The following is a 17712-nucleotide window of genomic DNA, read 5'->3' as shown; positions in this document are numbered from 1 at the left end:
AATCCTATTGAAGAAGTAACACAACCGAGTGATTACCATCTTTACATATACTGGCTTGATCACTCTGATTGCAATTGGGAGGAACACTATCAGCAACATATGAGAATCATGATAGTTACAGCCGCATAGTGACAGATCTTTCATTGAGACTAGTTTCCTTATGTTGGACGTGAAACGACTCGGGACTCTGATTCTTCTTAAGCTCTCTCACATTGCCTTCTTCTCATCACGTGTCAAGTTGTAGCTAGATGGGGGAAGTTCATATCAGCAATTGCCTTTATCCGCAAGGTGAAGATCTTATCTTATCTTCATGGCTACCAAGTCCTAACGCGACTTCAAGGTATCCTTTGTTTTGGCTTATGTCTCCAGGAGGAACCCAATTGTGTTACCAAACACATTTTCTTTAGGTGCATACCATCGATTGCATGGCGGACCTCAAGATCCGTCCAATACGGCAAGTACTTGTAGAAGATGGGCTACTTCTTGAATGGTACGCCATCCATCGATGGGTGCCTTATCTCTCTTTCTCTTCTTCCCATCTTCCTTTTTCTTCCCATAAATGACCTGGATGGTCTGAACCATACTGAAAACATAGTGCCCGTCTCATTGTACTGGAGCAGAATGTAATTCAGGCCTACCATCAAAAAGATTATAGAACTTCTTACTTCGGTACCTATGTCCTTCCACCAAGAAGCGTCTGTACCCAAGGTAAACTACCTTTCAAGAACCTTCAAGGAAAGACGATACGGTGCCATCCACGCACACCGTGCATCCCGTCCTACCTTTGATCTGTCCTGATAGGATGAACAATGCCTGATAATCATGGATGGTGACGAATATAATGACTCTAAGATTAAAGGGCTGCCATGCAAAACCATCAAAGATATTGATATCATCCTTCCATAAAGTTTCCATCTCTTGCATCAGAGGCTCAAGAAAAACATCTATATCGATGCCAGGATGCTTGGGGCCCTGTATAAGGACGGATAGCAAAAGATATTTCCTCTTCTAGCACAACCATGTAGGCAGGTTGTACATCATCAGTATCACTGGCCATGTGTTGTGGGTGCTACTTCTTTCACCAAACGATTCATTCCATCCATACTCAACGCGAACTGAACATTTCTCGGGTCATTCCCAAATTCCAGATAGTACTTCTCATCAAATTCCTTCCACTACCGAGCATCAGCTGAATGTCGGAGCTTTCCGTCACCCTTCTTACACTTATCTGAATCCCACTATCGCATCAGTTCAGCATTCTTCGGGTTCGAGAAGAAACGCCTCAGGCGATTGGAAACTGGGATGTACCACATAATCATGGCAGGAATTCTTTTCTGCTTCCCAGGAATGCCTAAACTAGCGTCATCTGGTTCAACAGAGGCAACACTATTCTTCGCCACATTTCTTTTATTCACATCGGTTGGACTATGATTGTCGTCACCACAGTAACCAGCATTGTTTTCGTACCGACTTGCAAAACATACAGGGCATTTCTTCAAGTCTTTGAAAGTATCCCCACGATGCAAAATATAATGATTTGGACATGCATGAATTCTTTCCACACCCATCGTGAACGGGCTCACAAGCTTCTTTGCTCGATATGCATTGGCTGGCATTTTATTTGGCTTTGGAAGCAACCAAGCCAAGATACGCAATAGATTATTGAAACTACCATCTGTATGCTTAGCCTTCAAAGTGAAGAGCTCAAGTATGAAATGAAGCATGGTTCAGTGTTTCGGGCATCCTTTGATTGCTCATATATATTTTCCTCTGCTGATTTTCTCACTGTCTCGAAGTTTGCTAACCCCCTAGCACTAGCAACCAATACCTCCGCTTTGGTGTGGCGCAAAAACTGGCTGAGAAAATTACCATCATCAAGTTCATCGCCACTACTATCACCATCCATGGGACCGTCGACATCATCATCTTGGAATCCACCAACCCCATCATCATCAGCAACCCCATCATCATCATCATCATCACCATCATCATCTCCACCACCATCAAAATAAGAATGAAACATTCTTTCAAACTTCTCATCTTGTATGATTTCATCCAGTGGATTATTTGTCGGAGGGGAGCATCCATCTCACCATGATACCTCCAGATCTTGTAGTCCTTAACAAAATCACTTACCATCACATACGATCTAATTGTAGTTAGGTCACTGAATACTCACAAATTCTTGCAAGCATTATATGGGCAATGCATCAATCGTGTCTTCTTATTTCTTACGTGGTTCTCTACAACTTGAATGAATTTATTAAGCTCTCCACGGAAATAGGCGTCCGTCCTTTTTGCATTGTACATCCATGTCCTATCCATATCAGAAAAGATAGAAAAAATTAAATTAAATTATTTTCTCGCAAGAAATAGAGTCCTAAATTCACATAAATATATACTTTTATATAGGTGTAGGTGTTGAAAAAGTCAATTTAACTAATACTAAATAAAAAATTGATTTCTAACCTATTATTGTACCACTAAATATTAGAAAAAAATGTAACATGCATGTATGTAAATATAGAAAAAAATTAAATCTTTTCTCAAAAAAATGATTACATAATCTTGTTCTCCTACTAAAATAGCATAACGTCATCCAAAAGTTCAAGGCAAATGGTGTCTCAAATGGCTAATCCACACCATGGAGATTTAGAGCTAGTTAGAGGCAAAAAGAGCTCCATTTGAGCCATAAATCTAACAAAAGAGCTTAGAAATGATAAGGAATTAGCGTTAACTTACCTCCTAGAGCCCCCACCTCGAAGGAAATCAAGTTGAAAAGCTCCCCCTCTTTTCTTTTTTTGGCTTTTGGGGTAACTCCTCTCCCAAGCAAACAATGGGACTTGGGAGGAGGAAGAAGGTGCTTAGATTTTTATAGATATTTTTAGAAACAGGTTGGGGGTGAGCCGCCCCTACAAATGAATTTACAGGGGCGGCTCACCCCCAGCGGCCGCGCCATTTGTAGATGCGGCTCAGGGGTGAGTCGCCCCTACAAATAGCATTTTAGGGGCGGTTCACCCCCCAGCCGCCTTTGAAAATGGCGCCCATTTGTAGGGCCGGTTGAGGGGGTGAGTTGCCCCTACAAATTAATTTACAGGGGCGGCTCTGTTGCTACAGTACCTACGTCTATTTGTAAGAACAGGTGACATTTTGATCCGTCCCTAGAAAAATTCGGGGTGTCGCTACAAATCGGTTTTGTAGTAGCGATCGAAACTTCAGCAAAAATAGGTACTGCTTGTTAGAACGGCTGCACATGTGATTGGTGGCTTGATGCTTGCAATTTGCAAATGACAGTGAGAATGCGCCGCATCGGAACCAGTCCGCCGCTGTCGAAGCTCGCCGCTCGCGGCAGCGCCTCCGGTCTCCCTTCCTAGTTAGCTTGTTGTAGTTGCCTTGCCGAACAGCTTGCCACTGGCAGGAGGCAGCCATGCTCCGCGCTGCTGTCCCATGCTCCATGTGGTCTTAACCTTCGATTATGATTTGCAGGAAGAACTGCTCGTTGCTTCGCTGGGGCTTTGCGCCGCTCTTGTGCGGAGGTGTTGGACGTCAGGTCGATCTGCAGCTTGGAAGCTTCGGGTGGTTGATGCTGCTTGCTCGGCGGCTTCGCTCGGCGTCGCCGACGGACGAACGTGGCAGCTTCGCTGCTCGGGCCTGCACGGCCACCAGCACCTTTGGCCCTTTGCCAACCGAAGGTTCCCACGTTGCCTTGTGCGGTTGTCCTTCGTTTGGTGCTTGGATGCTGTAATTGTTTTGCATGGGTGCTTGCTTGATGCATGTTTATCTTGTCAGTGATGTTGAGCTCGCAGCGAGAATTGCTGCTTGTAGCGGAGGTTCGAGTTCGCCGTGAAGGTCGGTGCTTGTCGCGGAGTTTTGGAGCTCGCCGTGGAGGTCGGCAATATGGGTTGTCGAAGGTGGCGGTCTTGCTTTTGCTCCTCGCGCGGAGGTACCTGCCAGCTTCGCAGCTTTGCGAAGGTGGCGATGGTAACTTCTTGCATGGCATCAATAACCAGGTTAGCTTCGAAAGAGAGAAAAAGACAAGACTAGCTAGTTATTAATAGGTGACCATCGCCACATGCATGTGAATAATGTACGGAAAGAATAAGACGGAAGTGAAGCTTGTCAATAAATTATAGACGACGAGCTGGTAGAATGCTTTCTTCTTTTCACTAGAGGACGTCAAGCTGCATGTTCCGATTCGTTCGACGGGCGGCTTTATTTGCACAACTGCCGGCCTGCAGTCTTGCTGACGACAATCGATTCATGAATTTTCATTGATGGATCCACCTTTGCTTGTCTGTGATAAATCATCATAAGAGGAACAAGAAACCCGGAGATTAACCACTGCAAGCCGGTGGCTCTAAAGTAGAAGCCCCAGCCCATAGTGGCATGATTTTTTGCAATATTTGGCAAACAGATTAAGTTTCTTATCTTCGCAGCTGTCTTGCAATGGAATTTGGACTTTCCTAATTAGCTAGTGACCGTCGATTGCACATTTTTTTCTTGAGCTCATCCATCCAACTTTCTGCTTCTTTTCCAAATGCGAAAGTTATATTCTCAATATCATCTTTCTAGAGAAAAATAAAACGTGCCGAGCACGGTGCCATCTCTCTAAACAACCTTCTTGATCTTCTTTGTGGTGCCATCGAAGATTGTTTACTCGAGTGAGACCATGTTGGGCGCCACTATTGGGTTCGGATGAGCCGAAACCAGACAGAATGATAGAAATAGGACTCAAAATCAATGTAGTAACATTAAAGTAACAAAGTGAGAAGCAGAGCAAGCCGAACAAGTAAGAGAACAAATGGCCAAAAGTTCCCTCCTTCAAATCCTAGGGCTCTATTTATAAGGAGGAGGAGGCGGTTGTTTTTATTTATTTCATTGGCAGGGTCAAATATAAAAGAAGTCCTAAAACTTACAAACAAGTTCCCAGATGCTGCAACTAAACTTCTAAATCTCATAAACAAGCTCTTAGACCCTCCTAACTTAGACTCTTTTACGTAAAGGGTGTCTCTAGGCGCCCCCAACAAGATTTGGGACAAAATGTTAGCAAAGTTTTAATTTGTTCGGCTAATAGTCTCGATCAAGGGTGGATGCGCTAACAATTAATACCGTTACTGTATAATTATGGCCTGGTGTTTGAATGACGAGCACATGAGATCTACGTACCATACTGCTACACGTTTAATAAGATGGCAGGAGAGAGAGAGAGGAGAAATTCCAGACAGGTGGATCTACTACCACACGTTAGTAAGATGGACTCTAACATGCGGGCCACCTGTTTTGGCCTGAGAGGAATGTAATTTGACTGGTCCTGAAAATTGACGTACGAAAGATTCCTGGTTTTTCAGTTTACGGGCAATTTCAAATTTCGATACAAGATCAGGTAAAATGTACTTCGCTTTCTTTTTTTTATGTTAACTATCAGTATGTGGCGGTGGCCCGGTGTGGGTGGTGACGCTTCGATGTGGGTCCTATGCATACGAGTTCACACGCTACACCACTGATGGTGGCCATGTGGCCATCCTACTTTTCTTCGATCATCATAGATCGAGAATATCTCATGAGTCATGACCCGAGTTTGAATGTGGCTCGGACGTACTCAAACTGTCATACCCTTGGTAGACCACGACCACAGAACGAACAATCTTCTAATATTTGCCCTCACACACGCATACAAGCATGCACTAGCAGGATAGTTTTGCCGCATGAAAAAATTTCTGATACAGAACATTATTATCCATATTCTGCAACACTGCTACAAGCATTTATATTTCATACATAGTATATATATTAGCTCTTTTACCCAACACTCCACATGAAATTAACAGGCCAAAACATGGATCAGGCATGCAGCAGAGGTTCATCTGATTCCTAGCTAAAAACCATACAACAACAGAACAACCGACGACACACGTCGCTGCTCGCTTATTCTCCAACCAACAAGTATCGACGGTCACCTCAGCAACTGCCCGGTACGAACCCGATCTTCTCCGCCGCGACGTCGTAGATCACCTCGGCCGACCGCTGCTGCGTGTTGCCGACGATGTTGAACGGCATCGTCTGAGGCCTCGCCGCGAACGCGAGGCACCCGATGGCCGTCGCGTCGTCCGGGAATATCAGTATCCCGAAGAAGTCGAGGTCGAACACGGCGCCGTCGCTGAACTTGAACGACACGGCCGGGATGAAGATGGCCCTCTGCCCCGTGAAGTCGTAGCAGGTGTCGAGGAGGTCCTGCGCCGGCGCGGGCTTGTACTGCTTCATGGTGAACTTGAACCGGTCCCGGAGCGCGGCGTAAGCCTCCTCCGGGAGGTAGGTGAGGATGGTGCCGGAGTCGAGAAGCGTGCCCGGGCTCGTGAACACTGTCGGCGGCACCGGCAGGACGTACCCGCCGATGTCGATGGAGACGAGCTCGACGAAGTAGAAGGACGGGTAGTCCGGCTTCTGCACCATCGCCGTGTACGTGACCTTGTCGGACACCGGCGTCGAGCCGATGGTGAGGTACCCCTGCGTGCCGTTGTGCGACGGCAGGCAGTACGAGAAGGTGGCGCCCAACTTCGCGGCGGCCTGCGAGGGCAGGGAGAGCTTACCGCGGCCGAGGCCGATCAGCCCGTCGACGTCGCCGAACGAGCCGAGGTTCTTCTCGCCGCAGCCGAACACGAAGCCGTGGAGCGCGCTCGAGGATGTGAGGGACAGCGTCTCGTGCGACAGGACCCCGGAGGTGGACGACCGGTCGCCGTACTCGACGTCGTAGATGCAGGTGCCGTTGCCGTCGCAGCTCCCGTTGGCGGCCCGGCACTCCTGGTTGCGGCAGGGGACGGCGGCGTAGGTGGCGGACTTGGTCGGGTCGAAGATGGGGTCATGCTGCTTGTAGCAGTGCCCCGAGCACGGCTGGCACTGGATCCACGACACGTCGCTGCCGGTGTCGAAGACGACCGCGTACGCCCGGGCCGGCGTGCCGAAGCCGACGGTGACCACGAACTCCAGCGTGCCGAGGTACGCCCCGGAGGTGTCCGGGATCGTCACCGCTGGCGGCTCTGCCGGAGGAGATGAAATCGGAATTCCCGGAACAACCGATGGAGCTGGAGCGACGGGAATCGCGGGGTAGGGGCGCGCCCGCGGAGCCGGAGCAAATGGAATCCCCGGGAAGGGGTCTGCCCGCGGAGCTGGTGGAAATGGAAATGGAATCCCGGGCCCGGGGATGGGGCGCGCCGACGGAGCGGGAGGAAATGGAATCCCCGGGAAGGGGTCTGCCCGCGGAGCTGGTGGAAATGGAAATGGAATCCCGGGGATGGGGCGCGCCGACGGAAAGGGAGGCAATGTTATTGGAATCCCGGGGAAGGGGCGTGCCGACGGAGCTGGAGCGAATGGAAATGGGAACGGAACCCCGGGGATGGGGCGTGCCAACGGCGGTGGTGCAGCTGACGAGGCGCCGGCGGACCTCTGGAGGAGAGTGCTCAGCCGGTTTATGTCATGGTTGAGGACGTGACGCCCGATGGACTCGCCAGCGCCGCAGCATTTCGGTGGAAGGCCGCAACTCGCAGGGATCGTGAGCTTGTTGCCGGAAGTTGTCACTGCGCGTCATTTGGAAGCGGTAGAAAGAGTCAGGTGACGGTACGGGTATTCTATTGCCAAGCATGGAAAATTATCGATCAGTTATGTTCCAAATGAAAGTTAAAACCTCAGGCAAAGAAGATCCATCTACAGAACATTCGAAACTTAAAAGTGCTTCTTACAGTTGAGCTGCTACTCTAGTCAACAAGTGTACGACTGTGTTCTCTTGACTGGCCTAGCTCAAACTATTTTACATGGTACATATCAGGTCGCAACTACCGATTAGATGGAATAATCATGAGACCATAGTCCAGAGAATGCGTACATGATTAAAATTTAAAATGATCAATAATTATACAGGGATTCTACATAAAAGTCACAAGTCATAATCTCTGGATAAAAGTTGTCTTCATGTGCAATTACAAAATCAATAAATGGCAAGATGAATATATTTCTGGTTGACAATTTTTTTTCATATCATACAAATAAATGGAGTTTCTAATCGGAATGTTTGGTGTGATTGTTTGATATCACCTCCTTTACAATGGTTTTTTGGAGTCTTTAATACTTCTGATATCTTGTGTAGTTTTGTCCATATATAATTCAACCATATTGTTTGCTAGTTTCACTACTAGGAAAAAACTGTTTTTCAGACATCTCATCAAGCTTGTGTAGTTAAAATTATGGCTGCTTGTGAAGATGGTGAGGGTCGCCTCAGCTCATAAGCCGCTAGTCGGAAGGCATTTTCACTAGCGGTTACTAAGAAAACAGTCTCTAAAACTGGAGTGATTTGCACGGGCTCTCTACTTATGGAAACACCACAGTTCCTTAACAGATCTGCTTGTGAAAATGGTTCCATAAAATCGAGAGTGTATTTCTATTTTAATATCATTTACTATAATTGAACTCGTGAGAAAAATCAGTGATAGGATATATTATATCCATCTCCATCTCTAGTAGAATCTATAAAATATTTATAAATAATTTTTGTTATATGCATTGATTATACAACATTGCGACAACTTTTAATTACTTATATACTTCATCGATGAAGATGTCATAATGGTGTACATTCCAAAATATTAAATGAACAAGGTTTTGCAAATACTTAATTGAAAATAAAAAATAAAAATTTTCCAAAGATTTTCACAGGCAGCTCACGCAAGGAACCGCCTATGTAAATGGATTCCTTAGGTGGGCTTCTTGTGAAAATTGTTTCTTATAAGGTTCAAAAGGAAAGATTACCATATTGCCAAAAAAAAAATAACTCTATGGCGGGATGGTAAGTATGGGATGTGCAAGGGGCAGGTCATGGGTTCGAATCATAGGGAATCGCGCGCGCTTATTTCGCATGAGAAACATATGACTTGTGTAAGGATTTTCACAGGCAATACCTACAAAGACGGTTTCCCAACTGTCTGTCAAAATTCTTTTTTAGTAGTGTTTCCACGGAGACCCATACTGCTTGACCTGGACAGCAATGTCCAAGCATGAATAATTATCATTTAGGAGATATGTAGAGATATCACGTCTGGTTTTTATTCTTATACTAACCAATAATATGTAACAAAAACCATATGTGATAGATAAATATGGATAATTGTTGTTCTTGTAGCCCCTAGTAATAATGCTCTCGCTAGAAAAATCATCAACTCCTTCGTTCAAAAATTGAAGTTGTTTTAATTTTGTCTAACGTGAAATTTATTTAACTTTCATAGAGTTTATAGAAAATTTACTGATAACAGTAACATCAAATCACAGTTTCATTACCCATGGAATAGGTATTAATTGTACACTTATTTGAGATTATGGATGCTAATGTATTTTTCATCATAATCAAAGTTAGAACAAAACTAAATTGACCTACGTTCTGAAATAGAGGAAGTACTAAAATTTATAAGCACCTCCTATACTACATCAAGGGCAGTATCATCATTTTCGATTTTCAGTTGCAGGGTTAGGAGAGAAAGAGTGAAGCCTGAAGGAAGCGAGGCCTGTCTAACAATGAAGATGGGCACACAAGCAGATGGAGACGGAGACGACAATGGGTACCCGAAACCTGAAATCTAACGGTATTATACTCTATTAGGGTATGGGTATGGATCAATTTTTTTAGACATGGGTTCGTTAATGGGCATAAAGTCATACCCGTTGGATTTATAGGCACGGGTTTTTTACTATTATACCTGAACCCGTAAACCCGTGGGTTTTTTAAACCCGGTCCAACCTAGTGTAGTTGTCATTTTATTCTATAAATTTATAATAAACTTAATATCCCTTCTCCTTCACCTCTTATTTTGGTGAACCCTCAATATTTTGGTAGCTGGTAGTGGTGTCGTTGCTTTGCTGTCGTAGTGTCTGTGTTTGTGTATGTATATGATGGATTGGTGATTTTGTATGGTGTCATGATCACTTGAATATAGAACTTGTTATTTATATTTTATTCTCTCTAGTAACTTTTAGTGACCAATGAACTTGTTGCTCATCGTGTATTTCCCTACACTATAAACTTGAAGCTTATTATATTAAACTTGTTGATTATAATAAAAACTAATATAGTAAGGAGTAGACCCACGGGTGAGATGTGGGTACCCGTTAACCCGACGGGTACAGGTTTGAGCAAAATTCTAAACCAATTACGGTTATAGATGTTTTAATTTCATGGGTTTGCGCTTGGAACAGCAAAATCCAATGGGTTTGTACCGGTTGCCATCTCTTGTGGTAGAGCAGTTAGAACACTACCGGCCACAGTCAATTTGATGACCAGGTGGGCTAAGGAGGGGTGGGGCGGAGTGTGAAAATAGAAAAGAAATAAGTCAATTTTTAACATAATCAACTCATAAGCTTGTCTATTTTTTACCCCAATTTTAATATTATTTTATTTGGATACCTCAAATTTTAATTCAGTCTTGTTTGGGCGCCTGACACAGTAAGAGTGATTATTTAGGGCTGATGTGGAAATATGTTTTTTTAATTTAAACAAGTGAAAAATACTCAGACACTTCCAAAATTTTCAGAAAAAACCCTGGAGATATTTTTTGCCACAAAAATAACTAGAGTCCAAGAAGAAAGTTTTACAAGCGTCAAATAAAAGATTCAATAAATCTAAAAAACAAAAAGGCTTTACAAAATTTTAAATATATCCATGTAAACGATTAACCAACGTAAAACTAGAGATCTCTACAACCTTTGTGATGTTGTCGATTGAACCAATGAAAAAACATAGGCCTAGTAAAAGCTAACGTAGCATGAGCCATGAATTTGTTATAAAGATGACACGCTTAGTTTTCTAAAGCAATATACATGGCCTCGCTCCAGTTCAAACGACGAATCTGCTGGGCCTGGCTAGTATGTAGTCCTGCGTTGCGGTGACATGCTGCTAGTGTGCTAGAAACTTTTGAGTTGGCCAATTCCCAAATCAAGCATGGTGAACTAGAACCGAAGATTTTGATCGGTACCTGACTTCTTTAAGGGAGGGCAGTCGAGGTGAGCCTTAGAGCTGAGCAGCTCGTCCATGCTGACGGAGAGGTAGCGGCGCGGCGCCGCGAGAGACGCGCCGCAGAGAAGGCAGAGCACGAGCAGGCGCACGAGCGACCGGTGCGACGACGCCATTGCGTGCGTCTTTGCAGCTGATGGTGGCCGGCGGATTGCTCTCGTGATCCGATCCGGTCCTTAAGTAGGCCCGTCTCGCAGGACGTACTAGTACTTTGGAGCTGCCGATCTAGAGCACAAACTTGGCTGAGGAAACCAAGAATATAAATATAATTGAGCGTACGTTGCCAGTAACGAGATATACCTGTCGATCGCCGCCACGACGGCAACCAGAAGACGACGACGATGCAATCGATGGAAACGGTAGGGCACATTCTTTTGATCTTGTTATTCTGTCATGAAGTTGGCCCAATGCTCCATGAAAGCTACAGTGCAAAGAGGGGACATGCATGACCGTGGGAGGAAGCTTTGAGGAAGTTGTACAGTCAAGCACATCGCACATCTCTTAGTTTAGCTACAGTGCACACAGCGCCAAAACAACAATTGCTTGTAGTATATCAGTATTAAGATTCTTACGAACATTTTGCCCATGTGTGTCTTCATATATCAAAGTGATATATGCGCGCACTATGTGAAACAGACAATAAAAAAATATTTTCAAGGCAGGTAGAATGATATTTATAGGGGTGGACGCACCAACCACCCCTGCATTTCGCAACTAAAATAACACATAGAGATGAGTATGCATCAACATCTACAAATAGATTTCTAAGAGCCGGTCGTGACATGTAGGTGTGGGTGTGTATTCGCCCCTACAAATTACCACTCCTAAATTTGATTTCAAAAACTAAAAAAATAGAAAACAACTAAAAAAGTGTGAATTTTTTCACGAACCCAGGAGCCCCAAGTAACCAGTCATAAAGTAGTGCAACTTTTTTTGACCTTACACGGTTTGCAAGACTCAGAACCCACAACTTCCAACCTCATGCATGCCTTACCCACTATTACACCACAAAGTTAGTTATGACAAATGAGATATGCTATTTGTTGGTGGTAGTTATCTTAGTATCTAATCCTCAAATTCTCAAAAAACAAATGGAGTATAAGCAAAGTTTCATATAGATTTTATTTATAAACTAATAAAGTTCCACGAGCTTTGGTGTATATGCAGAGATAAGAAGTTTGGGACAATTATGAGCTAGGACATGGTCTCAGGGGACCACAGGGGTCGTCCGACTCTGGTCAGGCCAGGTCGATCCTAGCTCAACACCTCACATGCCTAGCTTTGGCTGCATGCAAGAAAACACAAAGAGGAAGATCGTTCACCGTGCAATTGAAGTTGGTTTGATCCAAAATGCCAAAAACCCTTCCCTTGAATCCATGGACCCAACTGCACAGAAAGAACGATGGAACTACCAACCCACCTGCTAGGTGGTGTTATCCATGACAGACACGTGGAATATCAAATGGCCACGGCGCAGGGAAGGTTGGCTGACATGGATAGGGTCAGCCAACCCTTTCTTGCCTCCCACGGTCGGGCCACTACATCAACCGCTAAGTACTGAATGAACTCTATATGCGCTCCTGGAGCAACGAATGCTTGAGACGGTGCATTGTAGGGTCGGCCGACCCTAGCCCACCTCCAACTGCCGCAGCCCTTCGCCTACAAATATCTGCAAGTCAACACAACTCCATAGATATGGGAGCTCGCACCAGGAACAAACACACACCAAGAAGGAGCTCTCCACTTCACTTTGTTGCTTAGTAGAGTTTGAGTAGTATAGTTGGGAATTAGAGTTAGAGTCGAGCTTTGCCTCGGGGTTCTGGAGGAATCTTCGGAAATTCTGGTATAAGCTCTTGTAACTTTATCTTTTTCTTTCGTAAGACTTGAGCTATAAATATAAGTTTAGTTCTATCTTGCTTTGAGTCAATTTTGTATTCAGCTTCTACTTTGTTCTAGTTGCTATATTTCTAGTTTAGAATATAGTTGCTCAAGTCTTAGCTCTAGTAGAATTTCTCTAATATTTCCCTCTTAGTGGGTTTCTTGCTGGAGTTCTGTTGGACTTTAGGCTTCTCCATTGGATCCAAGGGGAAATTTCATTGATTTGTTGTAGGTGTGGAACCTAAAACTTATTTTTGGCATAAATTGCACTCCGTTCAACGGACCATGTTGTAGCCGACAGGTGGTGACAGCCTTGTTCGACGTAAGTAATCGACCATTGTCCAATGTATGTAATCCACCATGTTAGTTCTGGGTAGTAGGACTTTAGAAAACAAGAAGCTAGGTGATCAGCTAGTGGAGTGGAAGTTGGAGATTGAGGAACTACATGATGACTTCCATACTCTCCGCCGCAACCTAAGCACTAAGATGAAGCGTTTATTTAAGGTCGTAGAACAGGAAGGGCTCTACAACGCGACCTTACCCTGAGACTTCCATTAGCTTCGTGTAGGGCGCTTTTTAGCTTAGGTTAATCTCCCTTATATTCCTTTTATTTCATTCATTTATTTTATTTTAGGCTATTCGAGTCCTTCCTCTATAAAGGAGACGTCATGTTGATGAGTCTCGCAACCACCTCCATCCACTCCGTTACGCGTGCCATCTCTCAAGGCACTACCGTTCCTCCATCGGTCATGCAGCGGATTGAGGGAGAGTGGTGTCTCCAAACCAACGCTGGTGATCTTGAGACCTGCATGGGAGCCGGCGATCAGGTTTCTGGGAAGCATACTCGCGGCCGCTTGTCACTGCTTCCTCTCTGACATCTTCATCGATATCTGCATCGACTTCGTTGTCCGGTCATCTCCTCTCTCACGTGTGATCCTTTGAAAGCATAATTTCTTATCCGTCTATATGCTTGCCATGAGGAACGTTTGGTTTTGTTGTACCGTCGTGTTCCTAGCATGTGTAGGCCTTGTTGTTCAATCAAATGAATCTGTAGTACTAGCCTACCTTTATGTTCTTGCTAGTAGTAATTTCGGAATCAAATTAATCTTAGGCCTTAATTGTTAATTGATAACACCACAAACAAGAAGTCATCATGTTCCATCCAGTAATTTTCAAACCTGAAAATTCTTGCATTTAGTATATTTGTAGCAATGATAATAACACAAGGCATATGATCTGAGGTTTCCATTGTTAAAGTATATATGGGCTAAAGTGTTGTGGTAATTGGTGATCCAAGCAACTGAGGTAAAGAACCAATCAAGACACTAAAGAAAAGGAGGATTGATCTTGTATATTCCTTCTACCTTTTAAGCGAATTTCTAAAAGGCCCAAAGCACTTATAGCTTAATTGAACATAAGGATGTTGTTTACTTTATGCCCAGGTCTATTTCTATCCTCTATTTTTTTTAGAGAAAATTTCTATCCTCTATCTTCCCCATAAACAACATCATCGGGCATATATTTATATTTTTGGACCAGTCAATAAACAGAAAGCTGCCTTCGTCGTTGCATGGAGCATATACATTTGTCAAGATCCAAGAAGCTCCAGTGTGGAGAAGTAAACTCAACTGACTGGACAAATTCATTCTCAAAAATTATGGTACCATCAAATCTATTGCCATTCCACACAATTAAGGAACCCCAGAAGCACTATCTGATGAAAGGTAAGATAATTTATTCAAATGTCGTGGACAAAACTGCATGACGGATTGTAGATCTAAGAAAGATCGTTTAGTTTCTTGGTGACAGATAATGTCACAAACTGATTCATTTATTTTGTCACGGATTGAATTCCATATTTTATCTAAATTACTTCATCACCAATGGTGATATCACCCGCTCCTAAAAATAATTTTTTCACGGGCGGCGAATTGCTACAGTAAACCCACTCCATTTGTAGGAGCAGGTTATCTTTTGGACCGCCCCTGGAAAAAAATTGGACGTACAAATCATTTTTTTATAGTGAAGGCATATACATGACAAGCCCATTACACCTGTTAATTATATTCTCACTCAGTCAATAAAATAGAAAATAATGGACTAGAGGGCTGCTTGCTACACCATCATCACACAGCACCTAGGTGGTTCCAGGTACCAAATAACTTCCTCATATAAATCATTTATTAAGTGTCATCCCATGCACATCCCATGCACGGTCTGCACACGACTCTGATCGTAAACGAAAACATATAGCTGCTGGAGCAATAGCATATTATATGGTCACTACAGGAAAATAGGACATTTTCGTCGGCCAGAAGCCGACGAAAATAGGCCCAATGCCGACGAAAATAGCCGTTTTCGTCGGCTTCCCGACGAAAATAGGCCGACGAAGTAAACTCGACGAAAATAGGATTATTTTCGTCGGTTACCGACGAAAATATAGCTATTTTCGTCGGCCGAAGAAGCCGATGAAAATATCCTCCTATTTTCGTCGGCCCACTCAGCCGACGAAAATGAGTTACCTATTTTCGTCGGCTCCTTGAGCCGACGAAAATATATGGCGTATTTTCATCGGCCAATGGCCGACGAAATTACCGTAATATATTTTCGTCGGCTAATTTGGCCGACAAAAATAATGTAATATATTTTCGTCGGCTGTATGGCCGACGAAAATACTGGGACCTCCAACCAGCAGCTGCAGCTACCTGATGCCCTCTATAGGTCCTCCATCAACATACAATCAGATCAGATTTATGAAATACATCAACATCCAATAAATATAATTGAAGAACGAGATACGATATCACATGATGTCGATAACCTCCAAAGCAGTTACTTAACATACATAACATACATATCCATAAGCATAACATATCCAAAGCAAGTTATCCACCGAAGGACTTTCGACACGCTCCCCTGCTAGGCCTACTTAACATACATAACATACATATCCAAAGCATAACATATCCAAAGCAAGTTATCCACCGAAGGACTTTCGACACGCTCCCCTACTAGTCCTACATGGCAAGTGCAAGAGCCTACAACGCGAAAACACAAATCAAGGAGGAGGGGTAATGTTATGTCCGCTGCCGCAGTCACCTCCAGAAATGTTACGCGGTGCCGATGGTGGCGTGGACGGGCTGGCAGAAACTCCTTGAGGATGAGTACTCGTCGAACCCTGATTATAGAAAAAGTTAAATCTATTTAGTACGCATATGTAAGACAATTTGAGCATTGCTAGTTATACGATATAATTATCACTTGTGGAGACGGTACACGCACAAATGGTACAAAATTCGGCGGTGGAGGAGGAGGCGAAGGAAGAGGTGGCAAATTAAATTGTGAGCCAAGAGTAGCCGCTAGCATTTCCTAAAAACCGAAAGCAGATTAAATATCTTATAGCAATGAAAAGTGCATAAAGACTTGAAAAAATATAAAACTTGCATAGTACCTGAATCTGTCGATGCTGAGCGAAAAAACCTTGCATGTACTCGTGCTGTTGCCTTGCCCACTCCTCTTGCCTCTGCATCGCCTCTTCATGCTGCCTTATCTGCTCCTGCATTATAGTTTCCCTTTGACTTTGCCGTTGGTAGCCCCGAGAATTCTAAGTGGACTGGGAACACCTTGCCTCACTCAAAGCACCACTTGTATCAATAACTCCATTCAACATGCTAAACCTGCCATGTTTCTTCCCTCCCCCGCTTGAGTATAATGCACCGACATCCACATCACTCGTCCTCCAATCATACTCCTCCCCATGACGTGCCACCATTTCATCGCCATATCTCGCCTACCATTCAGGCAACCAATAATAAGATTATATTGAAATCATCGCTTAATTGAAATCATATTATTTTACTAACCAGAGTCTGCGTGGCATTGTCACTGCAAAGCAAATCTGGCTGTGTAGGATCTGGGCCATGGTGGCCTCGAATGTATGTTTCAATATAGCTTGGTGCCACCCCACTTTGTGCCTCCTGATAAAGAAAAAATTGTGATATTGCAAGTAAGCAAATAGTAAACAAATTGAAATAATAAACACGTACCATTCGACGAGCCAAACGAAGATGTCCATCAGCCCCATATCTTTGCGTAACCCGTGGTCCTGCTTGACGATTAGCTCTCTTCATTCTAGATTTTTCCACAAAGCTAGGTGAAGCCCAATAAGCACAAAGTGCTCACCAAGCATCCGGACACTTTCTCAACCAAGGCAAACCGCTAATATCAACTTCAAGGTACTCATCCTCTCGAAGATATATCTCAGAAGCACCCAATTTCTTGTTCATGTCTTGCAGCTTCATTTTCTTGTAGTACAAACAAACGCACTGTATACGAGCATTGGACATCATGTCCCTTACCACCTTCGTCGCTGCCTTGTCAAACACAGAATGAGCCCTATCTTGTAGGCACTGCTCCTCCCCCTCCGGCAAACGATACCTCTCCTAAAAAGAAAAATTAATTCATTAGTCAACTCATAAATGAATCAAATAGATATTAGTTATACAAGTTAGACAAGTTAAGATAAAAAAGTACCCAGAACTCATTCCAAACTCTCGCTGCCGTCATGACGCCCTGGTCATCCGATTGCAGCTTATAATGCTCCCACTTCAATGCAGGCTGAAGCACACCTCCAACTGTGACCATTTCTGGGTAGTAAAACCGACAAAGTGTTCCCAATGTTGCATTCACAGGTCTTAACCTATTTCTTCCCTCCCAACAAATAACGTCCCACTGCCTGCAATTATTACATGTTATCCATCATGTTTCTTACTTGAACTATACAATAT

General features: G+C 43.9%; 1 protein-coding gene across 1 annotated transcript; it reads right to left on the bottom strand.

Moving 5' to 3' along the window:
* Positions 1–5810: 5810 nt before the first annotated feature.
* Positions 5811–11163, bottom strand: LOC112890491 (aspartyl protease family protein At5g10770-like). The gene is made up of 3 exons (XM_025957375.1): positions 11010–11163; positions 7398–7571; positions 5811–7079 (listed from the first exon to the last, which is right to left on the bottom strand). Exons 1-3 carry the CDS (start codon positions 11161–11163, stop codon positions 5959–5961), a joined length of 1449 nt encoding a protein of 482 aa, XP_025813160.1. The 3' UTR covers positions 5811–5958.
* Between the last annotated feature and the right edge of the window lie 6549 nt (positions 11164–17712).

Source organism: Panicum hallii, chromosome 4 (genome assembly GCF_002211085.1).
Source record: "Panicum hallii strain FIL2 chromosome 4, PHallii_v3.1, whole genome shotgun sequence".
Classification (NCBI taxonomy): Eukaryota; Viridiplantae; Streptophyta; class Magnoliopsida; order Poales; family Poaceae; genus Panicum; species Panicum hallii.
This window is presented reverse-complemented; position numbering and strand designations above follow the sequence as displayed.